Source organism: Mugil cephalus, chromosome 8, assembly GCF_022458985.1.
Source record: "Mugil cephalus isolate CIBA_MC_2020 chromosome 8, CIBA_Mcephalus_1.1, whole genome shotgun sequence".
Classification (NCBI taxonomy): domain Eukaryota; kingdom Metazoa; phylum Chordata; class Actinopteri; order Mugiliformes; family Mugilidae; genus Mugil; species Mugil cephalus.
In genome coordinates, this window is record NC_061777.1 from 13,788,902 (window position 1) to 13,816,115 (window position 27,214).

Below are 27,214 nucleotides of genomic sequence, written 5' to 3' on the forward strand. Positions count from 1 at the left end.
CTTAACAAGCCAGAGGGATCCATAATGTGGCATATAAATCAGGGTGATGAGACAAATAATTACATTTCATCGCTTTGTGTGCATGCCCTATTGTGTTTGAGTGGGCGTATGATGGATATAAAATATAGGGATATCTGCCCAAAAATGCAGTGTGATTCTAACTCCAAAATGACTCAGCTTCTTAGAAAGGCTACTCCTATGGCCCATGGTAATAAACTGCATTACTGTTTGTGATAGGCAATGAAATGATAGCGCATGCCCTTTGTAATATTACAGCTTTGTGATATTAAAAATGTATTTGAGTAATGTTTAAGAACACAATGTACCCCAAGTGCCACGCACACCCACTAGATGGCGTTATTTCGCAAATCCGGAGTGTCTTCTGGCAGCAGAAAACAGCTGTGGTCCATCATCCAATCTATGTTTTCCTTCATCCTCCTTCAGTCTTGTAGATTAGGGTTGATGCAAGTGTTTGTGGTGACTCTGGCAGCCAAACATTTCAAGGCTCATGTACGAGGAAAGCAGACCTCATTAGCTGGGATCTGTACGGCCTGCAGTGCCTGTGTGCTTGATGCAGCAGCACATACGGTGCTGTACACAAGTTTTAAGTACTCCAAATGCATAATGAGGTACTTATGCAGGGAGGTGTGCCATCTTTCTCAAGTTTATTCTGCAGCGCGACAGCATCAGTACAGCCAGAGTTATAAGGAGCTAATGTCAGTGACAGCCTAAATCCCCAAGATGCTTAAATCAACCTACGTTTTGACTAACAGTGCACAAATATACCAAGGACAAGTGGTATTTCACATCCTAGCAGAGGCAAATTTCAGTGCCCTTACCTTTTCTCATTGATGGCTGCCTGCTGAGTGCCTTGTCTGGTGATTTCTGAGCAGAGTCGAACGCCGCCTTCATCTGGGCCACCTTCACAGTGTGGGCCTGCTCGTCAGCCTTCACTTCGGCCGGCTTCGGGCGCTCCTGGTGCTGCAGCTTCTCATGCAGCTGAATTGTCTCCTTTATGAGATCTGAGACTGGCCTAGGTTTGGGAGAGCCCTGGGATTTGTCTCTGCGTGTGACACCGTCGTCCCTCTCTTTGCCACTTTCTTTATCAGTTTGCTCTGGTGTTGTTTTTTCTGAGTGAGCTGTCGAATGAAGACCCTGCGTCGGGCTGGCTGAGACCTGGTGGCCTTCCTCTGAGATTACCGTTCCACCTTTAGCCAAAGCGGAGCCAGCATCCACAGCTGGTGCAGAAGTGTCCTCAAAAGATTGTTTTTCTGTCTTTCCCCCCGCTGACTGACAATCTCCCCTCTGGGACACAGATGCATGAATATTGCTCTCGGTGTCACTCTTTATCTGCAGAAGTGCTTTTGCAGCAGTCGTGTCTGTCTTCTCAGCAGTTAGAAAATGACCCAAGTCTGTGATTTGCCCATCACTTCCTGAAGGTGGGGGATCCTCACAGGTCACACCACTCACTTCACGTGACACTTTTTCATGTGGAACAGCCTCATTGACCGAAGCGTCTGCCGAGCGGGTGATCTCAGCTCTTGAATAATGAGATGTTGTGAGCGCGCTCTCACACATAATGTCTCCTGATTGAGAGTCACTGTCAGCAGTGACTCTCACGTCCAGGTCTTCACTGTGGCAGTCTGTTGTTGCAAGGTTTGCTTTGGGTGGTGTGTATTTTGAATCTTCGTCATGAGCAGATATCAGTGGTGGTGCATTGTCAGGGATCCTCTTTGCCTCCATCTCCACAGGAGCATCTGTGGTGTCAGTGTCAACCTCTTTTATTTGAGAGAGAGATGCGGTGGCTTCCTTTCTGTTTCTCCTCAGCAGCTTCTCCAAAATAGAGCTGGGCTCGGGGGATAAGATGGAATCGGATGCTGAATCCGAGGGCATCACTGACTCCTTTTGGTCACCTGTGCGCTCTGCTTTTGAAGAACAGTGGTCATTGAAAACTGCTGTTGCCACACATGCCGGTGTTTCCAATAAAGACTCTTTCTGCAGACTGTTTTTCGAAGGAGGCTGGGATTGAGCTGGAGGCGGTTCCTTCCTCTGACTCAAGCGGCCCACTGTTCCTGCACCGAGTTTAATATCCTTAATATCCTCATTCCCAACTTCACCCATCATCATGGTTTCATTCACAAGCAGCAACTCCCTTCCTGTGTGAGCGCCACATCTGTTGAGCTCCATCATAACAGAACCCCGTCCAGAGTTGTGGAAGACGGTTGCATCCTCTGAGTTTTCATCGTGCTGGAAGCTTTCCTCAGGCTCATACTCCATCTTGGTCTTTGAAGGTGCGAGGAGCTGCTTTCCAACCTTCCTTTCCCCTGGCTTGATTTGACTGAAAAGCTTGGGTGCTCTTGCACTTTCCTCACTTCCAGAACTGCTCTCGTCCGTGTCATGGGGAACCAGTGGTGCAGTCCTGCCTCCTCCTCCTCCTTCCTTTCTCGCGGCCCCTCCTTGTCTCACCTCCCTTGCAGCGAAAGGACTCCCCTGCAAAATTATGTGGTTCTCACTAGAAGGTGTTGAATCCCGGTCGCGGCTCTCGTCTAGATCCAGAGAGTCTGGCTCCGTTGGCTTTCCTCCGCCGTTACCAGCTTCCTCCTCACATATGATTTTTCCCTCCATGACATCACCTCCATGGTTTTCCACACCACCAGAGTCCTGGCACGTCGCCGGCTCCTCAGATCCTTCACCGGGGACCTGCTCTTCCCCTTCCACTTTGTCCAGGTTCTGCCCCATGCTGTGGTCTGTGGAGAGGGACACGGCGTTAACCTTACAACACAAAAACAAATCCTCCCAAACAATGTCACATGTCTGAAATTCCAACCCAGAAAGTGTTTTCTTTTGCCTGCGGACCAAACTGATCTCTGTTTTACTTGAGATTCTCTTATTTTGAGCATCTTCATGAATGTACTCTGTTTAAAAAAAAAAAAAAAAAAAAAAAAGATAGAATATGTGAAAAGGCGATTCATGTCACAGTCTATGGGTTTAGTCTGAGACCATATAGCATGTTATAAACAATCCACAGTCACACATAAGTCATTTTCATGCCAGTGGTAAACTGAGTAACTTATGACTTGCTCTAATACACTTGGGTTGTTCATGCAGTGTTTACACCAGCTCAACATTTGTTTACGTGTCAAAACACAAGGAAACTATATGGATTATTCCAGCCTCATCCTCAAACTTGATCAGTGTCCCGAGTCTAATTAATTAACCCCCTTCTTGTTAATATTATAATAATAATGTGTATATTATAATCGCATCTCCTCTTCCATATTTAATCCTGCACTAGGGTCGCGGGAGTAACACAGAGACAAACAACCATTCACACTCACACCTAGGGTCAATTTAGGGTCACCAATAAGCCTAATAAGGTGGTGGGAGGAAACCGGAGTGTATATTATAATACTCTTCATTTCAAAAGTCAGCTGTTTTTTTTTTTTCTCATTATTGTCAATTGTGCTTTTCCTGATTTCTTTTCATATAAACAAACTGTCTGAAAGTGCTCCAGTCAGGCCTCTCAGTTCCCACATGTGTCAGGTTAACATGACGTTTGCATTTCAAAAACCTTGTGTTTTTTGAAATGTTCTCTTAGATTAAGTTTGGACATATTTTCGACTCTATTGAGCTTCTCAGAGGAACGTTATCCTTCGCTGCTGAACAGTGATGGACACTTTTATTGTGTTCTTGTAGATTTACCACCCAGAAAGTGTAACATCGTCTCACCAGTACCAGTAAGTGGAGGTGGAATGAGTTGCGGAACAAAAGGCATCATCTAGATGATCATTCTGCAGAGACAAACCTCTCCGTGACATTGTCTAATTGTTTAGTGAGTTTTCAGCCACTAAACTGCAGCAGTAAGCAGAGAAAATGGAGAGGCACAATGGACAATGATCTGGACCATGAATCTGTTTCCTGTCTGAGGCCTCACTCCCCATCTGTGTGACAACATATGACTGCCTCTTGTCTTATCATCTGACAGGCCAGACAGACACACACATGGCGAAAGGAGCTAATGTTACCGTGGTGGCGTAGCTGCGCGGAGACGCTGCGATAACGACGGGGAGAAACACACATGAAAGACGGAAAGATAACGTGTGAGGACATCGGTAAAACACCATCTGTCTTTTGTTTCGCGTCATGTGGCCTCAGCAGGTTGAAGCTGGTGTCGGAGTTCAGAGGAATTTGCATTCATTGATCATCCTCCACCTACTCCATCAGCCAGTGTGGGGAACCCCTTCCCCTGAGGCCGTCCACTCCTGCTAACAACCGGTCTATTATCCTGTCTCATCCCTCCTGAATGCCCAGAGCCGATCACTTGATCACCATGTGCTCTGCAGCCCCAACGTACTCAGACATGCAAAAAACACAATCCAAGAACTCCTCACAAGCCAAAGTTTCACTACGTAGAAAACACGCAGTTCACCTATCCTATCAGCTCTGATAAAACAACCAACACAACAAATTGCTGCAAGCCTGACTGATGACAACCTAACACTCCCACAGTGTGGTGGATAAAACATTGATCCGCTATATGTTGCGGCTGACACTTACCAGTAAGACGCTGTAGCCGGTAACCAGTAAGTCGACCGCTCTCGCTCGGTACTGACAAGAGTGCTCTTTGTTGGTTGTTTGGTGATGATCAGTCCTCCCTCAAAACGCACAAGCAATGGGAGCCTTATATTACATTCATGTGATGTCACAGCACATTACACTAACGAAGTCAGGGGAGACTTGTAGCGACTGCTATCCTGAGTAACCGCAAGAAAGTAATCTTTAATAACTCTATCTTCTGATTTCGTGGTTTCAAGTATGTGGAGGAGAAATGTGACCGTGACCTGATATCATTTTATTGTTATCCTTGAACCACGAGACGGGAATGGGCCCGATGACCAGGGATGTTTTTATCACTGCGTACTGGCACTGTTTCTTTTCTTTATTTACTATTTCAGTCCAGGAATCTAGCTAAGTAGGAGATGATTAAAAAAAAATGGCTGTGTCTGGGACAAATGGCGAACAACTGCAGCCAGCATGAGCGTGCCGACCAGTGTGGGAAATGATCTGCAAAACAGCTCAGACTATTTCTTTTGTTTCTCTCGGTCTCTATGGAGACATCCAAAACAGGAAGCGTCCTGAGATAATAAAACAAAAGTGGAGGTACGGCAGCCAAGAATTCACCGGCAGAAGAAGAGGAAGAGGGGCCGGTCCACACCCACCGGCTCTGGACTGAAGGCTCACTGTGCCGTTGGACAGGCAGCTAGTCTCCCAACCAACCCCGTGTTTTTGCGTTCGTAAAAAGGCTCACGGGTCACTTTTCAGTCGGGTCTAGACAAAAGCAAATCTGTTTTTAATTTAAGGTAACCATTAATCAGTCTCCTTGGCGCTCTAATGAAGAGCTTTACAAGGCTCTGTTTAGTCCCTCCGTCATTTAAATGTTTACACTACTCTGGACACATTTGTTTTCCATTTCGCATTTCTCGCAGTGCAGTCTCGGGCTTCATGTAAATGTAAAAACAGGAGCTGAAAGGCTTCCCACACCACACTAAATAACATCTCGGCCACGGCAATTCAGCACCACATGCTACTCCGCGCACAGGGCCGACCATTCACCCTGCAGACATGCACAGTCATATGGGCCGGGGAGTAACAACAGCGTGTAACTTAAGTAATTTCACTGATGTCATGCAAACAGTGAAGGGGAAGCCAAACGTTATATAACTCGACTTTTAGAATACGGTTCTCCTGCCAAAGCATACAGATGCGGGCACACTGATGTAATTTCAGGGAACACACTCCGTCGCAGTCGAGGCAGAGCAAATATATTTAATTATGCTTAAATATGTGAGTTTACCCATTCAGAAAGATGTTTGTAGTGTAGGTTTTAAATCAGTTATAATAATAAGAAGACAGGATCCATGACAAATTATGTAAAAGAAATGTTTATTTCCATAGTTAACACATACAGTACGTTATTTTTTTTACCAACAAAAAAAGTGCAATATGCATTCAAACTACAGCAATGTACAGTACAAAAATTACTGCATACTTAAATATAAAAGGAAAATGGTTACGGGACCGTGAAGTAACCCATTGTGATCGCCGTCACGTCAGCGTGACAAATGCTTCGAAACTCATCCATGATATGAGCGTAAAAGCTTAACAGCTATGAGCCTGACGACTCCGCGGAGTCTCTTTTCATTTCTCCCAAAAGGTGCAAAAAGACGTGACAGCATTTAATTACGCACATGATTGACATTATGGTTCACAGATTTTTTGTACAGCTTCAATGGTCTTTAAAATTTGTTAAGACAGCCAAAAAAGCAAAAAAAGCAAAAACAACTTTGGTCTTTCACATTTCAAAAAGCACAAATGAGTTTAAAATGTTGGCAACCCTTAAAAATGGATTCGCGTGTAATGATTTGTGTTTATACTGTACGTTAAATGTTTATACAGTAATGTTCGGCTAAAGTCAGGCTGGGAAAATCTCTTTAAGATTCGACTGTCATAAATCCTCAGCTCCTGCCACATTTGGCATTTGTATTATGATTTCAATCCATGCAGCATGTCGCCCTCACTCTGCTCTCCCAAACACGTCGTACATTACAGGGAATGATGAGGTCAATAACATTACTCCAATGTTATTTTGGAAGATAGCTTGCTGTGTACCAGTATTCACTCAATAAAAAAAAGCAGTGCAAAGAAACAACAAACTTCGGAGATGTTTGTTGAAAACAGTGAGCATGCCTCTGGCAAAACTTCCAATCCTCTCTCTCTACTTTCATCCCATTCACTCGCTCGGAGACTCGCGCGTAGTGAATGCATTAACGCGCGCGTCTCCGTTTCAACGGCCGATTTCCTCGCTTTCGCTCGACGTCAACAGACAAACGGAGTTAAACTCTTGCCTGGCGTTCGTCTGAGCGAGAGCTCCGCGAATGCAACATGAGGTAACCATTAATTTTACAACCCTCTAGCATCTAAAACATAAATTTTGTGGTAAACAACTCTACATTTATTTAACACTTTGCTCTCCGTCAAGCTTTCCGAGGGACTCAAGTTTATCGGTGTAGGCTACCACTTTATACCCCGCGGGTAAAAAAATATAACGTAAGTGCCGATGGATACCAGGTTAAAGGTTATAGAGCGTCTTGTACCGTCTCGTCCTGCAGTCTAACACACAGCTCTGTGCCTCTGGTCTCGTAGGTAAGGCACTTGTTTGTCCATGAATCAAACAAAGTTAGAGGTGAACTGATGGCTTTACACACTTGTCAGATACAGCAATATGACTTTCATCACTGTGAACAGCAGTTGGAGAAACGATGTGGCAAAGGAGTCTGCGGACCCCTTTGAACAACAGTTGGCATTGTGTGTGTGTGTTGTTTTTTTTTTGTTGTTTTTTTTTCTCTAAGTTTTCATTAGTTTCCTCAGATTCAAATCTCTCGTGAACCTGCGCGGCCTCCTCCTCCAGCCCCACGGGGTGACGGACGAAGGGGTGAGCGGAGTGCGTGTGACCTCCACTTGATTTCGTCAGCTCCTGGGCTCGGCCGGCAGCGCCCTCTCGGGGGTGCGCGGGTCCTTGCAGGGCCGGGAGGACAGAGCGGAGGCGGTGGGGGAGGAGTCCCACTCCAGGCCGGGGTCCGGCTCCGGGGAGAGCGAGAGGAGGAGCAGCGTTCCGGCGTCTGAGGAGCAGGCCGAACAGAGGTCCTCGGAGGAGAGGTTGAGGCTGCCCAACTTGGCCAGCGAGTTGGACCTCTTCAGCCTGGAGGGCACGGTCAGGCCCGCCAGCCGCATGCGGGTCTCGATCTCCTGCGCCCTCTGACGCACGAGGCCGGGCTTCCCCCTGACGCTGCGCAGGCTGTCGCTGCTGGAGCTGCGCGTCAGGGTGGAGCCGTGAGGCGAGGAGGTGGGCGTGAGCAGCCCCGACCCCACCACCCCCAGCAAGGCTTCATTGGTCAGAGGAACCACCAGCGGCTCCAGCCGCACTTGGCATGGCGTTGAAGATTTGACGAAGTCGCCGGCGTAGCCGGGGAACTCCTCTTCCTCCTCGGTGCGACCGGGACTCATCTTGGACTTGTGGCACGCGTGGAAAGACTTCAGAGAGTGCACGCTCTCCTGAGACAAACCCGACAACCTCTCCAGTCTCTCGGCGCGGCGGCGGACCAGTCCAGATTGGCGCAGCTGTAAAAGGGTCTCCTGCTGTTGGGCAGCGCAAGAAGCCACTGCAGCCTTCTCCTCCTCCTCCTCCTCCGGATCCATCGTCATCAGTTCGGGAAGAGCCTCCGAGGCGGCCGCAGTCTGACCTTCATCAGCTTCAGGCATTTCTTTCGGCACATCTCCAGCGTCCTCGGGCTTCATTAGTTGCAGCGATCCTCCTGGCTGCACCTCCTCCCCGTCCACGGGAGCTGCCGGTGGGGAGGCTGCACACTTGGCACAGTGACACAGGGGGCCGCAGGGGCGGAGCAGTCCCACTGAGGACGAGGCGAGGTCTTCAGCAGAGGTATGGGACTGTGGGAATGAAGCACTTGGGACTTCAGGAGGACTGGGGTTAAGGCAGAGCTTAGAAGCTAGAGTTGGAGAATCTTCTTTCTGGCTGGACATCGCGTCACTCAAACTCACTTTGTGGTTATGTGGACTGCTCAAATGGTTGTTGTTGTTGGAGTTTTCGTTGAGGGACGCCAGGTCCATCCCATTCCCCTCAGTGTCCCCCTCCACCTCGACATCTTGCGTTTCGTCGCCGCCGCCTCCCTCGCCGCCCCCCCTGTCGTCCGGCTGCATCAGCACCTCCATCTCCGCCTCCTCCTTTTGCACTTCCTCCTCGTCCTCCTCCTCAACCGTGCTGAACTCCAGCCGCAGACGCAGCTCCTCCAGCGGCTCGGGGCCGCGGCTGCAGGTCTGGGCGGCGGTCCCCTCGGCGGTCGGCCCGAAGTGGGGGAGCGGCAGGCCTTCGCGGCCATCGAACGGCTCGTCGTCCAGCAGAGCGTCTCGCTCCACGTCCTCGATCTCTATGAAGACCTTCTCCATGCCTAGGAGGGGCGGGCCGCGGACGGGCGTCGACGGTTCACTGTCCAGCGCCGAGTCCGAGAGCCGGCGGAAATAGTAGTTGTTGTAGGCCGGGTCGATCTCTAGTGAGACAGTCCTGCATGGCGAGGGGCACGCTGCACCTTTGTCGGACAGAGCCTCTTCACAGCAGGGAGACATCCCAGGCTCCGGGGTCAGGTGACCTCCCTCCTCTCCTCCGCAACACTGAGCCAAGCCCTGTTGACCCTCTGCCATCTCACAGTCTGCGTCTGGATGCCACAGCTTGTTGTGCCGCTGTTTACTAGAAACAGAGAAATACAGTAGGTGGGAAAAAACACACCGAAGTCAAAATCACTCATCTGAGTAAACACAACTATGAAATAAAACCGTGCACTACGCAATCTAGTGAAGGATCGTACCTGGCATCTAAAATGCCCTCGTACTCCGCCAGCTGTCTCATGAAACCCGCGTTAGGTCGAGTGATGCTCCTCTTCTGCTTGACGAAGTTGTACGCTTTCTCCAGCGACCAGCCGTACTCCTTCATGGCGTAGGCAATGACGGTGGAGGCGGACCGACTGACACCCATCTTGCAGTGGACGAGACACTTGGAGTGGTTCTTTCTGTGGGTGAGAATGTACAGTTATATAACGCAACACATATTTATATATAGTATAGACGGCATATCCTCAAGCACTAAACCAGGTGGGCAGGAAATGGATTAAAAAACAACAACAACAACAACATCTCAGTTGCCATTTTCAGAAACAGGAAAACATCATAATAACTATGTTTAAACAGATGAAATGACGGAGGATTGTGTTATTCATCAACACTATTACATATAAGCTATTAGGATTTCTCTTCTCATTCAACCACCTCGATCTCTCTGTTGTCGCCCTTTTCATCGACTTTGTAGCACGTAGACTGAACAGCGATATATGTACATACACTATATACTATGCAAGTTCGAAGACAATAAAACCGTTAATTATTTGGAGAATCCATCTGAGCTGCTACGATGAAACAAAGAAGTTCAAAAAGACTTGAGCCCATGTGAGAACGGAGTTTATGTTGTAACAGGTCACAAAATATGTAAATATACACCGATGGGGCATAACATTATGACCACCTTCCTAATATTGTGTAGGTCTCCCTTGTGTCTCCAAAATAGTTGTGACTCATCAGGGAATGGACATGGGCCTTCATGTCATTAGAGAGGGAGGAGCTTTGGGTTCTATGGGTTGAGGGGAGGGGCCCGTATGCATCAGGCTTGTTCCAGTGCATCCCACAGATATTTGATCAATTTGTGATCTGGTGAATTTTAGAGGCCAGGTCAACACCTTGTGCTGTTGTTTCTGAACCATTTTTGTGTCAGGCTGCATCCTGCTGGGGATGACTGCTGTCATTAAGGAGCGTTATTGCCTGGTCATGTCTTGTCACAAATGAATGCCAGGTCTAAAAGTTTCCCAGCAGAACAGTGTTATTTACATCTAATGTCAGTTGCCTTAATATTGTGGCTAATCAGTGAACGTTTGTGCAATTTACGCCAAGGCTGCCATCAGTACAACACGATTAACGACAGGTGCCTCTGAACCTGGTTCGATTTAGAGCCACAAACAAATCAAATCACGGATGCGGTCGTGCTCGTCATTTTTCGAGAGTCCAAGTCCGCGCAGTGAACACCTGGTTTAGCAATACTCTAGAAATGTGCGTCCCTCTTCCAAGTGGCACTTCCTTAGTGCGCAACTGCACAAAAGCACATTTAGCGTTTAACTAATGAGCAATTTCCTGCACTAGAAAACCTGCCCCTGTGGTTCCTGGCCCCGTCGGAGAACACTTGGCACAGAGGGAGACGAGAGCAGGAATTAGAACCAAGTAACGCTTTCCATCAGTCTCATGAATGAACCCTTTACTCTGATCATCCCTTTGAAATTTTGATCCCCCCCCAAACAAACAGTGGAAATCAGCGCCGTGTTTTGCGTTCCGCTCAGGACTCACTTCGCTTTCACAATGAAGTTGTATGTGTCGTTCCAGTGAGCGAGCAGGTCGGTGGCCTCTTCGTCATACACGCGTATGTTGTGGTAACTGAATGTGCCTGGAAAGAAGTTGTCGATCTCCCTGGTGACGTTGAGGATATAGCCCACCCTGGGAAAGAGAGATAATGTTAACTCATCAACAACATTCTTTCATGCTCAAATCATAATGAAAATACGTTTCGTGTGCCGCTATCTCGGCCGCTCTGTAATCTAAAATAAATCACCCTGTCTCTTGCAGCTCCTCCAAATTAGACGCATTCCACTCAGATCCCTAAAAACAAATGAGAGAAAACTCTGTTTAGACTGAGCATATTTTCAAATCTTCGGGAGATTGTTCTTTCTCCAAAACAATTATTTCACAGGGGAGGCCGCTTAAACACACAGTGCAGACCGTAGCTTAAACACCAGCCTTCCTCTGGGATGGAACGGGAAAAGGGAACCGTTTCATCTCAGCCTTTCAGCAACAGTTTTTAATATTGTGGTGGACAGCTTCGGTTTTCTCACCAAATAGACGTGGTCAAAGATGAGCGTGGCTTTGTCCATCTGACCCAGGATCAGCAGCATCTCATTGTCAATGAACTCTTTGTACTCCTTCAGGTTGCAGTTCATGTGTTGCTCCAGCTCTGTGCGAATCTAACAAAAACATCACACAGCATAACCTGATTTCTGTGTGGAAAGTTTTACGGCTAAGAACATTAAATTAGGATGCCTTCGTTCTAATCTAATGAGATTAATAAGACCGAGTTCAAAGGAGTTGTGGATGACAAGATCGAGAAAACCAAGACGATTTTTAGGTGAAACCACACGTCTGCCGCCCAAAAAGGTGAAACTCATGATTAATGAGGATCTGCATTCGACACAAGAACGACCCAAAGCAGACCTTAACCACAGACTGCCTCTCAGAAATAGACATTATTTACGAGGAAGTGTGGGTTTAAATTCCTAAATCAGGAACAAAATGTCTCATTAACTGACTGTTAAAGGGCCTGTTATAGTACTCAAATACAGAGTTAGTATATATATATTTTATTAACATAAAACAATAAAAATACAATTAGTTTTGCAAAATTAGTTTTGCTTAGATGCCAGCAACCAAAATTTGCATGGCTCTCCAAAAGCTTTGTATGAATTGTATATGCAAATACTTGAGCTGTGTCTGTCTTTAAAAAACAACAACAACAAAAAAAAGCAGACAAATGAAAAGGTTTTGGTTTATTTTATTCTTCACGCGCTGCCATATTTTACCTGTTTGCAGGTGACGTTCTCGAGGTCCTGGCACGTCATGATGCTTCTGAGTTTGGCTTTGATAAGGCACTCTGTCCTCTCTCTCTCTGAAGGCCTAGCGAAGACGAAGCCCCGTTACAATCTCAGCGGTCACACACTGACGTTTTTGCTCCTGAAATGTGAATCTATTCCCTACAGCGTGTATGAGAGGGAGATGTGTCGTCGCGTAATAACGGGACGCCATTTTACTGACTTGTCAACAAACATGGTGGGTGAGTCTGGCCGCGGGGTCTCCAAGTCCTTCATGGCGTTCCATTCGTTGATGCAGCTCTGGTCGGAGGCGATGCAGCTCTCGTAGTAGCCCATCCAGGTGAGAGCCATGCCTCCGGGGAAGTAGTTGTACCTACGTGACACCTCACATGCTTTGTGCAGCACCTGCAGGGCTGACCTAGATTAATGAAAAATAAAGGCTTAAGTTGTAGATGACTGATATACACATGTTTTTTTTACAAACTACATTAATAAATATATGAAAAGGCTGTGTTTACTATCTTGATTTATACAGGTTTCTGCACATGAGTCTTTGTGCCAGCAGGGGGCAGAATGAATCAGCACTGCCTCACCCTGCATGCTGCAGCAGATCCATATCAGGAGACTGTGGCGCGTCGTAAAAGTAAACCATTGTAGACAGACCCTGTGACTCCAGAGGTTGATTATTACTCACCACATAGCCTGCACTGACACGGGCTTGAAGACATGAGTCCGACCGGCCGTGTTCACAGTAAACCCCCTGGGGAGAAATCAAAACAGATGGGTGACTCCCTGAGCTGGAGCCCCATGTCAAGTTGATCTGAAGTGTCAGGGGTAGAGATGCAGTGTTGGGTAGAAATCTGAAGGGGAATGATGCAGCTGCTGCTGCATCCTCTGCCCTCTGTGAAATAAAACTCACCCGTCTCCGTCCAGATGGATCTTTGTGTCACTCCACAGAGGTAGCACCATGCCGATGGAACAGCTCTTGCTGTAAAAAGGACACAAAAATATTAAATACCCTTCAAATTGTATGTTCACAAGAAAATATTTTTAAATGACGTATGTTTGAACAGCATAGGTCTTCAACGGGGGTCCGTGACCCCTAGGGGGTCCACTGAGGTACAGCTGATTGGGCATTTCTTATATGTTTTTTTAATTTTTAATTTAAAATGTATTTAAATGCACATTAACATGAGTCCAACGTATTTTAGTAAAGGGATAAATAGAGGCAGAAGACGTTATCATTCAGTCAGCACTTTCACACTAGACCTGTCAATCTAAGCTTCCTGTGCACAGTACGCCCCGCCCCAATCACTGCTGGGCCAATCACGAGGCCGCATATTACACGGCGACTATGTCAGGTTACCCACAATTGGCCGAGAGCCTATTCAGTCCCCAGGTGAATTCCCTGGGGCACGGTGCACGATTAGAAGAAGAGAAGAAGAAGAAGAAGAAGAAGCTAACAGTGCAGCTCGCTCCCACCAACATCCATTCATCCCAGGTTAGATAAGTTGTTTTCTTCTCCTCATGGTCAGACGTCACACTAATGTGGAAGTATGTGTGCCCTAGCATGGCTTCACTGTCCCTACTGCATTTAGCTATATTTAAAGTATAAACTTGAATCTGATAAAATTTTCTTTGTCTGTCACACACACACACACACGTACTACTTAAGTATGTTTATGTTGCACCTGTTTGAAATAAAAAATGAATATTTGAACCTGTGTATTATTTGAAAAGCTTAATGTTGGATGCAAACTGATAATAATTATTTATAAACAGCGCTAGGCTGAGTTTAATATAGAACACAGGTAGGTATTCTATGTAGGTGGGGGCTCTACTTAATGCTGTCATCAGTTTGAGGATCCTTCGCCCAAAAAAAAAAACGAGATCAAAAAATCCCTTCAACAATTGCCTCCTCCTTAGACAAATGAATAAATAATGCTCTTAAACTATTCTTGGGTAAATCAATACACTGAAGGGTAATTTCTGCTGGACACAAACTGTTTCCGTACCAGTCTTTGTTGGTGAAGTCGATTCCCAAAAGGATGTTCTCCTCCGTGTCCTGTCGCCCGCTGGTGTACACCACCACCATGTACCGCACGCGATCCGACCACGCGCTCTCCAGCCTCACTGCCTGGAAACGGGAAACACAGAGTTCACCGGACGTTCACTTACTCCTCACAGCGATATTAAACAGATATCGTGTTATTAATGAATGGGGATTTCACTATTTGTATCATTAGCTGAGTTAGAAGTAAGAAATCTGTGTCCAACACAGTGTCGCAGCTGGACATTGAAATTAGACTACAAACTTAACAGGGTGAGTGAGTCCTCAGGATGTGTGAGAGCACAGGAGCAAACACAAGGTACCTCACACCAACACGTGCACACAATGGAAACATGTCGTAATGCTCTCCAGAGTGTGTTTTAACCTGCTCTCATGAGCTAATAATTACAGTGAGAAGTTAGAAACCTAAGTACACAATAAAATGCATTCTGGAGGTTTTGCTATGCCAGGTTATTAGTCACTGGCCTGTATATACGTGTGTGTGTGTGTGTGTGTGTAGATATGTGTGTGAATGCTTTTGTTTTCACGTTGCCTCTTACCAGTTTGATTCTGTCCTCAGAGCGAAGAATGTTTATCATCACCTGCAGGTGTTGAGGTAAGTCACCTGTCGGGGGAGACGGAGGGTTGTTTGGGGTCAGCGGATCTAAATCCATCTCGCCGCACAGACGGTTTTACTTTGACAACACTGTGTAAGAACGTTAATGAGAATACAGCCGGGGACAAAATCAGCTTACGCAATTAAAGCCACTGCTGTGCTGTGCTGTGCTGTGCTGTGCTGTGCTGTGCTGTGCTGTGCTGTGCTGTGGTGTGGTGTAGATGAAGCTGTGCTGCTCCCTCGCGTTTCCCGGTAAAACTAAAGCCTGCACCTGGAAACGCTACAATACGCTCGGTTGCCTGATTTCTATCAGTTGACATGTGTAGTTCACTGACTGAAGACAAATTAACTGACAATAAATCAGCTGTCATAGCAAATTGATCAGGAACAAAACCACAATTCAGGAAATTGGCTTTGTTCATTTCTCCCTCTGTCGACACATGTCAGTGGAACTGGATTACTTAAAAAAAGAAAACAAAAACAGGGTGTGAGGAAGAACCAGGTGCATGCAAAGCAGCAGCTGATAGAGAGCCAACTATTTTGAAATATGTCAGAACAAGTCAGACAGACAAACTGTGACATAGAGGTTGTTTTCTTTATTTACAGAAGCTGTCACAAAATAGAAAGTGACTCCCTCTGATTTATCTGATATTTGGATCCACTCTTTCACCACAACACAGTGATATCACTGTCTGTCATGTTTGGGTCTGGCTTAGAAACTGTCAAAATAAAAAAATCACACATCAACAAGGACTTACTCCTTAACTACGTAATAACTTAAATTTAATGTATAAACCTAATTCTCCTCCACCGACTCATTGTTTGAATATGTTTGCTAGCTAAAATAAATCTATGATCTGATGACTGACACCAGGGCTTTAAGTGAACCGTCCATTGGCGCTTTAAGGCAACTAGGGCCGGACAAAATGTTGCACTTGAAATGACATGAAGGTTGGAGCCAACAACGGGCTGGTGTAAAAATTCAAGTCTGCACAAAGATAGGTCCCTCTTTAAACCAGCAGGGGGCAGTGGTCTATATTCCTCATTGAAAAAGAGCCACTGTTAGCGGGAAACTGGGAAGAACTACTGCTACTGTCACACAGTGCTGGCTTCACTGAATTCATGCTCATTAGTTGGGTCAATATATAATTGATGGACTTTTGAAGTCTGTGGGATATAAATTGCACACATTTTTATTAAAAGTAAAAAAAAAAAACTAACAAAAAAAATGATCTGTTCTTCTGTCTTTACAAATTCCCTAATTATGTATTACGGAAACAATAACTCATTGATCAAAAGTCAACTAAGTAACTGTCGGAATTTTATAACAACCACCTGCTAGTTAGCTAAACAATAATAAAATTAGCGTATTCATTTTTTTGTATGGTTTTTGTTAAGTTGAGATAATCATGACAGATATTTCTTTTTTTTTTGGCAATATGTCAGATTTTATATGGAAAAAAAACAAATTGTATCTGTGTCTGTGAAGTCACTTTCAGTCAGCCCTTACAAACACATTACATGACACCTCTCAATGAAGTGTGTTCAATCCTCTTCCTTCTGAGTTATTTAATATAAAAGTGGTGTGTAAGTCAAGTGTTGATTTATCGCATGTCAACAGTGTTACTACAGTATAATTATAAATAACTTTAGAATAAATAATATTTAGAGGAATATTTCCATAAAAACGCCATATTTTGATTGGATGTAGGCGGCCATGTTGATTTTAGGTCTGAAAACAACCCAAATGTCAACTATGTTAAACTCAAAAAGTCCCACCTTTGTACATTGACCCAGTTAGTAACTTATATGACCATGTCACTGTGAACTGTTCCAACATCGTGGGACCCAACAAGGGCTATAGACGCTCATTGACAACATGACAAAGGAATGTAACACAAAACTCGCCGTTTACAGCTTCAAATTGCAGTAAATGTACATAAATACATCCTCAAAGAGTATTTTACTGTGTCTAAGCTGCAGATATTGGAGCAACAGGAAAGAAAAATATCTTTATCAAACAATTTCTATACGTCAACCTCACTGTGTCGCACTTTTTTTTCTCTTTCTTTTCTTACAGTTACTAGGAAATGACCAAGCTCTGCGTCCAGCTGAATGTTTTGTGGACAAACCAGGACCTGCAAATATGTGGGTTAACTGACGGAGCGGCTGCTGAAACGGACAAAGCTGCCAGCTGTTGCCGCGACTTGCCAAATGACTCTGCCGGCGCCGTATTCCCATCACGCCGTTAAGACTTGTAGGTCAGTCTTTACAGCAATATGAGCAGCGACGTTTTAAAAGGAGCTTTTGATTCCAAACACCGGCCCATCCACTCCGACCTGTCACGTGACTTCAGACTTTAATCAGCACGTTTAGCAAACAGAGGCGGAGGTGTTAAAAAAATCACAACATTATCTGTGAGTCAAAGAAGATTCGCCCTGCGCACACAGAGAAGTCGCCGCGGTGAGAACGGGGGACACTTGAGGTAACGCAAACAATAATGGCCTCCTTTAATCGTCCCAGAAGTTTCATCCTCAGCGCTACATACGCTGGATTTAAGCACTAATCTGCCTAAGCTAAATGTCTGGAACACGCTTATCAACGAGGCAGCCTCCGTCCTCCACACCTCGACTGCAAACATCTGCTACAGCGCTGGGGCGTGCGGCACAAACCGACGTCATCGCACAGCCTGCTGGAGGAACCTAATGAAGCCACAGACGAGATCCGTTTTGGCTAAATGGTGCGTGTTGTTGCTTCTCACCTGCATGTTTGTGATGAGGATGTGCTTTCTGGCCCTGGTGGCTGCTTCCCTGCTGCAGGAAGAGAGCAGCACCCTTCACCATGAAGAAGCTCTCGCTCAGGCTGCAAACACACACACACACACACGGGAGAAACGAGGTTAACAGTCGAGTAAAATAGCACCGGCTCGCTTATTTAACAACTGCTGGGAAGGAAGGAAAATACAATTTATAGTTCGAAACAAGGTGGTTCGGTTCAGTTAGACGCACGCGGCAAGAGGAGCGTAAATCACTGTCTGCTGCTGGCGTACGATCCTCAACAGCTGAGTGGAAAAGCCCAGCTGCCACGTTACCGGAGCAGAATCAAGCGCCGTGAATCAAGCTTTGATCCCGGCTGCTTACCTGCGATTTTTTAATTTATTTTTTTTCCTGCTGCACGGGCTCGGTTCAGATTTGTCAAACTTGTCAAGGCCTCCGCCGGCTGGGTCTAATGCAACCCAGACCTGAATAACTGTCCTAACCGCGGCTGTTTGCAGCGCTAAACGTTCACTAAGACTAGGAAAAAAAAGAAAAGAAAAGCAGCAATTACCGCTTCACACCTGCCTGTAAAAAAAATCCTGACTTTTTTTCAGGTTAACCCGTGGAGCTGTCAACAGATGACACAAGTAGGGAACAGCAATAAAAGTAAGTGAGGTGTTTCCTCCGGGCTGAATTCAATCATTCCATTTCACTGGAGAACAATGCGAGAGCGTTCATAAATCTACCTGGCAGCAGGGTGGGACGCAGGCACAGTGTATTCAGCGTGTGCAGTCTGGCAAACGAGGGCATCGTTAGAGAAGTGAAGAAGTGATGAGTGACAGGATCAAAACAACAACCAAACGGGTACTTACAACAAACCTGTCTCCATACAGGTATCATGAAGTCATGGCGCAACGTCAGTATTTCTGGTTATCGGACTAGTAGTAGTTTCTGCCAATTATAACAAACCAGTTTGTGCTACTACTGTGTTAAAAATCAGTATGGCCCTGTACTATCTAATGCATAGGTTTTCAACAGGGGTCCGTGGATGTACTGCAAAATCTTTGGTTGATTAGACATTTTTTATGCATTTTTTTTTTTATTTTCCCCCCAAAAATAATATATTTTTTTAAAATACACATTAACATGAATCCAACATATTTTAGTTCAGCCCTTCACTCATTCAGGGCACTGTTCCCCACACTAGACCTGTCAATCAAAGCTTCCTGTACACACTGTACACTGCTGATTATATATTATATATACAGAATCAGATGTTCACTCTATTATTGCACGTTTGAAATAATGTATATTTCTAAATAGCACTAGGCCGAGTTTAACATAGAGCACATACAGTAGGTAGGGGGTCCCCACCTAGTATCTCCTTCAGTTTGGGGGTCCTTGGACCTCTGATCTAATGGAAAATCCCGATTAGTGAGATCATGAACTTATATATACATATATATATAAATAAAACATTGCTCATACATATCCAACAACCAATGACTAAATGCCTCATGCTTTAATGCACGTCCTTCCTCAACAACTACAGCTCACTTCTAACATCCAGCTCCCTCAACCATCTCTCTCTGATCAGGCCTTTTAAAAGCCCACGTACAGAGGAGCAGGCCCGGCACAAACACACGATTTTGTGGGAACAATGGATTTTGTTCACCTCACAATAAATTCCGGCCGCCCCCAGCACTGCAGAAAAAAAAAAAAGAGAAAGATTCAGTGACAAAGCCCGGGGGTGGACACTTCTCAACAAGAGCTTTTGTCCTTCTTGTTGGTAGATTTTTGTTTCTCACTGTTGGAGATTTATGAGTCTGACAGGAGGGTCTGTGGTCGGCGAATATTAGATAATATAAGGGCAAAGTTGTCAACGTGAAGGCATGAAAGTTTGCTATTCCAACTCCAAGTAAACTCCAAGTCGTCATCTGATATACCTGATCATTTCAAGGCGATAAAAAACAAAACAAAACAAAAAAAATGTACTTGACAGCTGCAGTTTGAGAATGTGTGAAGCTCGTGCACACGTGTAAATCTGGAGTCGTCCCTATACTTCGCAGGCCATCCTCAGACATCCTAATTGGACAGCCGCGACTCCACTGTCTCTTGCCCCGACGGCACCCTGCTATCAGCCTCTCCACAAACACTAGGGCTAAAAATACATCTGGTATCAAAGCAAACAAAGACCGAGAGAAAAACGCCTGCCAGATTCAGCATGATTTTAACCTACAGTACCTATAACCCATTTACAGAAAGACACGAGGAATCGGATCCAGTCCCGTTTGACAGTCACGTGAAATACAGACAATAACGTGCACAATTGAATCTAATCTATCATTCAATTATATCTTTATTTTGATTGTGATCTGTTATCGCATATCAGCTGGACAAACCCAGAGACTAATTTAATTACGTGGCTTAAATACTACAACACAAGAGTACGTTGTAAAACCACCCAGCCGACATCCAATGGCCCGCTGCTAATAAGTAAATAAAAAGTTACGATACGGCTGCAAATGAAATTAAAACTGCTTGGAAACCTCTCAGAAGCCGTGCCACCGAGCTCAGAGTGTTTCTTCTCAAACGCGATCAGTCCAGGACCTTGTTCAAACAGCTGTTCAAACACCACGTAAGAAGGCAAACTAAACTCACATGCGGTTAATCTCACTCTGGGTCAACACGGCGTTCTCCACAAAATAGGGCAGCATCTTCATCACGGCGTCCTGAATGGGCTCCACCACCAGATGCATCCTGCTGACCTCAACGAAACGCGGGCCTCTCTCTCTCTCCGGCGCCGGCTACCCGCTCTTCATCGGCCTCCACAAAACGGTGCGAAGGAAGAGAAATAACTTCGGATCTCGGCCGCTGCTTTGAGTGACAGACTGACTGACAGTCTGTAACTCGTCTGTGCTGCTCCGTGGAGAAGTGCCGTCTGTTCAGATGCCACTCCCTCCCCCCGGTTGCCTCCTCCTCCTCTTCCTCCTCCTCCTCCTCCTCCTCCCTCGACGGAGCGTCTCAGTGTGCGAGTCGGTCTCCTGCTCGCAGGGACACACTGCAGCCTCCACCCGCTGCCTCAGGCCAAAACAACCAGTCTCCCCCATCCCTCTGTCTGCGTTATCGCAATAGTCTGCAGCACAGGTCTGTGAGCTGCATCCAAAAGATTCCTGGGTGATTTATTCTCTTTGTTCATCCGGCCGCATTTAATTAAGTGCAACAGGTTTCCCTTTAAACCAGCGCAAAACATTTCCATGATCTTATGTTGCTTAAACCGTTTCCCCCCCAAACAAAGTACGCCTTTCTCTCTTACCCCTGAGAAGGAGAAGGAAAAAAAAAAAAAAAAAAACTTGGCAGACAACAAGCAGACAGAGGAGTTTTGGCCCTAAAGTCCTAAAGGGACGTCTCCATGTGCATGCCACATTGGGGGTCAACAGAATCCAAGGCAGTGCTTCCAGGGAGCTTAACGCACGGGCCAAGCATGGGGTGGGAAGGGCAGCGGGAACTGGCGCTGCCCCAAGGCTCCCAAATCTCATTACGCTCAGGCTTATAAAGGAGGGATTATCTTGTCCCTCTCCTTCAAGTGGCCAGCGCTGGCTGCCAATCACCCGTCACGTGTACCGCAAACCGCGTTAGATTATTCTGAGGTCGTGAAAGCAAAAGAAATATCTTCTGGACGCATCTGCAACCGGAGGGACTGTTCTCCTAAGCGCTGAAAGAAGCTAAAATACAGTATAACACGTAATAGCTGCAGTCTACACAAAATTCTGCAGATGTTTGGGAGGTGAAATCTTTCTTTTGCAACTTTCCCCCACACATAGAGTTACGGTTCCCACACACACACACACACACTCTGTTAACCTGGATCTGCTGACAGCTGTGAATAATAGCCCTGTGACACAGATAACAAGATAGCCCTCCTATTCCCCTTAACAATAGCCCCAGCGTCTGTCACACCTGGCCACTGGCAGGTGCTGCCCTCTGCGAGCCCGGTGCAGGTTTACCGACGTCACGGGTGGAAACTTGGACAGCCTCGATGAGTCAGGAGCAGGTACTGCAGCGAGGGAGGGACGTGCGCGCAGGAATTTCCTCTGCATTTGAGGTCAAGCTTCAGGAGCAACAGGTTGCGAGGGCTGCACGTCTCAGAGCTGAGGTTTACAGTGGTTTGCTGCTGCAAAAAGCACCCAGGTGGACTGCACCAGATTAAACCGAGGACTCACTACAAAGAGGCTACACACGGGCTCTAACTAGGGTGGTTTATTCATGGTGTTCTTAGAGAGCGCACACCAGCACAGTGAGGGGAAAAAAAAAAAAAAAAAAGACTTCTCTTGGGGATATTGGTTGCATAATGCTGGCATTTTTCTCACTGACACAACAGAAAGGGGTAGAAAGAAAGAGGGAGGGAGGGAGGCGGAGCCGAACTCCCCAGGTATCAGTGGAGACGTGGACGGGCTGAGCAGCATCATTCAATAAAGGCCTGAAGCTGGTATTTACTTTATACTTTATTCTCTCTCCTATGTATACGTGTCCTATCGATCAGGCATAACATTATGACCACCTTCCTAATATCGTGTAGGTCTCCCTTGTGTCTCCAAAACAGTTGTGACTCATCAGTCAATGGACATGGACCTTCTGAGGGTGTCTGTGGTGACTGGTAACAGGATGTTGTTAGTGGGGGCGGGGGGTCTTTGGGTCCTATGAGTTGAGGGGAGGGGCCTCTGTAGATCAGGTTTGTTCCTGTCCAACCCAGAGACAGTTTATCAGTTTGGTATCTAGTGAATTTGGAGGCCAGGTCAACACCTCGTGCTGTTTTTCATGTTTTTTTGAGCAGTTCCTAAACCAATTTTGTGTGTGCACCATCAAGGTGCACGTCTAAGTTACATCCACACCAACGCCAGGTATAAAAGTTTCCCAGCAGAACAGTGCACGATCACAAGACGCTCAACGTTATTCACTCCTCCTGTCGGTGGTCATAATGTTATGCCACATACACCACCAGTCTTGATAAATGTGCCATTTAATTCAGAAAGCGAAGCGCCGAGTTAAAACGGACCTCGCGTTAAAAGCATGAGTTTGTGGAGCTCATAATCTGTTGATCCCTTATCTCACCCTCTGTGCTGAATCCCTCCTTCTCACTCCAAACACTACTCGCTAAACACACACACACACACACGCACATTTTTGTCCAATTCCGTGCCTTGCCCAACACCGCTGTGTACAAGGTGGTAAAATGAAATCATTACTTGGTTTGGTGCCACCGACACCTGCGCCATGTTTACGTTGGCCTTCGTGAACCCCTCGGGCTTGTCATCACGGCAGAGGTCAGCCAGGAACACGCAGCACAAACACTCCCCCTTTGGCAGACGCACATCTGTCCGTCAGCACATGTAAGTACAAATCTAGAGCACCAGATCAGCACATCCTGATCTAAAGAGAGGCATTCCTGTCAAACGTAAGACACCTTAATGCAACAAGGGCGAATTTATTGGCAGATTCAGTTACGTAACGTGGCTCATGGGCTCCTCGAAAAAATGGAAGAAATCTCGCGGCAAGTCGGGGCTCGCATCGCCGCATAGATCATTCCCACACACATACGTTGCTTGGGGACACTGCATATCTTTGCTGTTGAAGAAGCTAAACTCTGACGCATTTTTTTATCTAAAGGTCGTAAGTGTTGTAAGTATCTTTAATTTCTTAACGTCAAATCTGTGAAAACACTATATGTTCACGTCAGGATAAAACTGTCAATATGAACGACACATGAAGACAGATCGAGTCAGTGTTATCACAAGTCAGCGTTAACCATGGGGCCGAATGAAAAGCAGACTACTGCTAAAGTTATTTGTACTGATGCGATCTGGGGTCTGCAAACGTCCAAAGCCCGACATTACAGAACATACGGGATGAACGTCGAGTAGAACGGACACAAAACAAAGCAAGAGCTTTTACACGAGTTGTTAAAGAGCGACTGCATTTCAGCGTGCTATGTTATTGGGATGTAAGTGCCTATAATTTGCACAAATCTGAAGAACATTTCACTTGAGGTACTAGTTTTCTATATCTAAAAGAACATAATTACACAGTAAATATTTGAGCTGCGTACCACGGGACATTTGCTTAGCTCATAATAAAAGTCAAAAGACAAATTTGAAGGTCTTCCCAACCTCCTTTGACAATGACTCTCACACAGCCCCAGGGGCTCCGTCGCAGCTTTTGGCAGAAAAGTGACTTTACCATTTAACACGATTTCTAAAGCACTAATCTCATAACCAAACCGAACAAAGCCCTGCATGCTCGGACTGCCACTATTTTCAGAACTGAACGCGCAAAACACAAGCTACTGGAGCCAAGTGGTTTCTTGAAATCATTCTCTTGGATCTAAAATTGTCACAGTATCGGTAGCGCACAAAGACATTCGGGGCTGAAAAAGCACCTACATGCACAGGACCTGAACATGACTCATCCGTGACCGGGACAATGGCGTTTCTTTCCAGACGTTGCAGGGCATGAAAGATTTCTTTATAATCGCTCTCTTTCCGCCACCAAATTCTACACGCATGGTATAGCACAGCAGTGCCTCTTTTGTGCGGAGGATCCGCAATCGCAAGAAGAACAAAGTGGACGTTTTGACTCGGTGAACGACTGAAACAGTCAAGTGCCGTGTGTGTAATCAGCTTTCCGACAATTCTCTGTTAAAAAACGCTGTTGAAAAAGCCAAGTGACTCAACGGATGATTCACAGTTCAAGAACAAGTTCATCAATCCCGGAGCTGATAAATATACATACGCGCTTGTAAACATGTTACTTGAGAGACTACTGAGAATAACATACAGCTATTAGGATCCGATGACTCCGCTAACAAGACAGACAGACAGGTGTTTTACAATAGCGCCGATCCGTTGCTCTCATTTCGTGATGCCAGATAGTCTGCCGCCACCACAGACTTTACAGAATGACTCAAAGACAGATGCAGTCGGTCCGACGATAACATCTGTGCGGGAAACGCCGTCTGCTTTGTAGGGCTAAACTACACTCAAAGTAAACTCACCTCTGATTTATTCGGCGTTCATCTTCACTCCCGAAATCCTGCAAGACAGATAACAGGGAAAAATGAATACAACGCAAGACGAAGCCGTTCCTACTGCAACATTAACACTTAGCCTAAAGGCTCCAGCTTCCTCCATGTCTACGCCCCCCTTTTTATTAGCAAAACAGCCCTGACCCATCAAGACATGGACTCCACTAGACCTCTGCGGTTACTGGCACCGAGACGTCAGCGGCAGATAGTCCTGTTCTGATAGTTAAAGTCCTGCAAGTTGGAAAGTGCCTCCATGGATCAGACTCGTTCGACCTGCACATCCCACAGATGGTCTAGAAAACATGAGATCTGCAGAATTCGGAGGTTAAGTCAACACCTTGAACTCGTTACTGCGTTCTACAAAGCAGTCCTGAACCCTTTTTCCTCAAACTTTCCATCGTGAATAGCGTGAACATTTTCTGCAAAGTACACTGATGAGTGGATGTTTTTCCCCTGTCAGGGAAATCCTACAGCCGGCCATGTACAGCTGTACACGCAGCAAGGGGGATAAAGGGGCAGAAAAATGGGAAGTGCCGTTTAAAGGGAGAACGGAATAAACTGATCCTGCAGGGATGTCGTGAAACAATGCAAGGCAAGACGAGGTAACCCTCAATTACCTTGCATTCGTATACTGTTAGGCGTGAACTGCCTCACGCCGGCGTCTCTTACGCTCCTGTTTACCTCTGCCTACAGCAGTACTCCTCCACTCCACTCCACCCCACCCCTCACAAGTAGATGACATCATGGCTGCAGCACATTTCTGCAAGCTTTTATCCATCAAACCTCAATACGACCATGCAGCAGGACAAAACGCACAGGGACACAAATATAATTCTGTCCAAAAAAAGCAATGTATTTGCACCAAGCAACAATGTTACTGCATTTAATCTTTCTATGGTCTTGGCTGATACGTGAAAACGAGTGGGACTTCTGGCACACTTGCTTTCGACCAAACACAAATCAATCTCAAACACTTGGGTTGTAAATAAAAGCAGGTATAGATGCCAAGCCTCTCATCCAAAGCGGAACAAGGTGAGCTTTTCTGTTTATAGCTGGTAATCAGCGCCCCCACCTGGCAACTAATAACTCCACTTCGACACAGTGAAGGGAACTTATTTGACAAATCAGACAATTCATTTTTACTTGCTGCTAGTGACCAGAAAACAAGAAAACTCAAACTGTTTGGCAAACGAGAGATATAAACGGGAGCTGTCTTTTTTCACCCCCCGTGTGGTTGTTTTGCGGTCTGTAAATCCCAGATTCTCCTACATGTAGCGGGAGCACCAACAATACAAATCACCACTAATGGAAATGAAAGCAGCTCACAGATAATCCTGTTTGTAGTTGAATGAGTGTTTCTAATTAGCTTCGCCCTGGTAAATAAACGGTGCAGCTCAAGGCAGCGGCGGAATAAAACAACAAAATCTCAGCTTCGCTGTTGGCAAATACCTGTAAAATGTGTCAGCGGTGCCGTTTGCGTTGTTAGTGTTGTGTCAGACAGGCTGATTCAGTAAAACGACTCAATAAAAAACGTGGATATTCAATGTCAGCCAGTCACATCATAAACAGCTAGCGCTAGCCGCGGCTTATGTCATTCATAAGGCACTTGTCCAACAAAGAACACTAGCACTTTAAAAATTGGCCTCTAACAAATATAACGAGTGCAGTTTATTTCTAAGTATGCCCATATGTGACAGACACACTGACATGTGTGTTGTTGTAGCAGTAGTAGTGGTAGTAGTAGTAGTAGTAGTAGTAGCCAGTCGATTGCTAGATAGCATTAGCTACCAGCCTAGCACAACACGTTAACTAGCGGTGCTAATTTAGCTTCAATCAGGGGGTGGGGGGGCCTTCCTCCGCCAACATCCCCCTCATCCTCGGTCTACACCGCTTCATCTCGGCCCGGGACAAACTGACCTCCCCCGCGGTCGTGGTCGCTGTGCTGGCGGTGGATGCGGCGCTCGGGGTCGGGGACCGCTGCAGAGTAACCAACGCCATGGCTGGAAGCTGAATCTGAATCTGAGGAGGAGGAGGAGGAGGAGGAGGATGAGGATGATGATGATGATGCGCCGGCCGGCCCCTGTGGCCTGGTGAGCTGCAGCTAGCTGCTGAGCTAAGGACACACACACACATACATAAAACACACACACACACACAAACTAGTGACTGGAGGGTAGGGATGTACGTATCGATCGGGAAATGTCGATACTACCGATCTAGACGTTTTTTTTGTGTGTGGAATCGATCTCCTTACCAAAGTATCGACACCAAGTCAGCTTTCACAAGAAATATTAATATTTTTATGAATGACACCGACTCTGTAATTACTTCTGGAAAAAAAAAAAGTTATAAGCGTGAAAGAGAGGAAGCGCAGGGAAATGATCCCACACCTGAGACAGACCT

At 46.0% G+C, this 27,214-nt stretch overlaps 1 protein-coding gene across 3 annotated transcripts; it reads right to left on the reverse strand.

The window, feature by feature from the left end:
• Positions 1-5,926: 5,926 nt before the first annotated feature.
• ssh1a (slingshot protein phosphatase 1a) lies at positions 5,927-26,937 on the reverse strand. Of its 3 annotated transcripts, XM_047591859.1 has the most exons (14): positions 26,729-26,937; positions 24,782-24,819; positions 17,736-17,836; positions 14,919-14,983; positions 14,324-14,445; positions 13,228-13,296; positions 13,003-13,068; positions 12,532-12,726; positions 12,300-12,393; positions 11,559-11,687; positions 11,279-11,325; positions 11,017-11,163; positions 9,438-9,638; positions 5,927-9,319 (listed from the first exon to the last, which is right to left on the reverse strand). In XM_047591859.1, exons 1-14 carry the CDS (start codon positions 26,807-26,809, stop codon positions 7,528-7,530), a joined length of 3,147 nt encoding a protein of 1,048 aa, XP_047447815.1. In that variant the 5' UTR covers positions 26,810-26,937; the 3' UTR covers positions 5,927-7,527. The 3 variants fall into 3 exon arrangements, with proteins under 3 accessions (XP_047447815.1, XP_047447816.1, XP_047447817.1); XM_047591860.1 differs by lacking the exons at positions 24,782-24,819; positions 26,729-26,937 and adding an exon at positions 21,691-21,967; XM_047591861.1 differs by lacking the exons at positions 24,782-24,819; positions 26,729-26,937 and adding an exon at positions 20,392-20,691.
• Between the last annotated feature and the right edge of the window lie 277 nt (positions 26,938-27,214).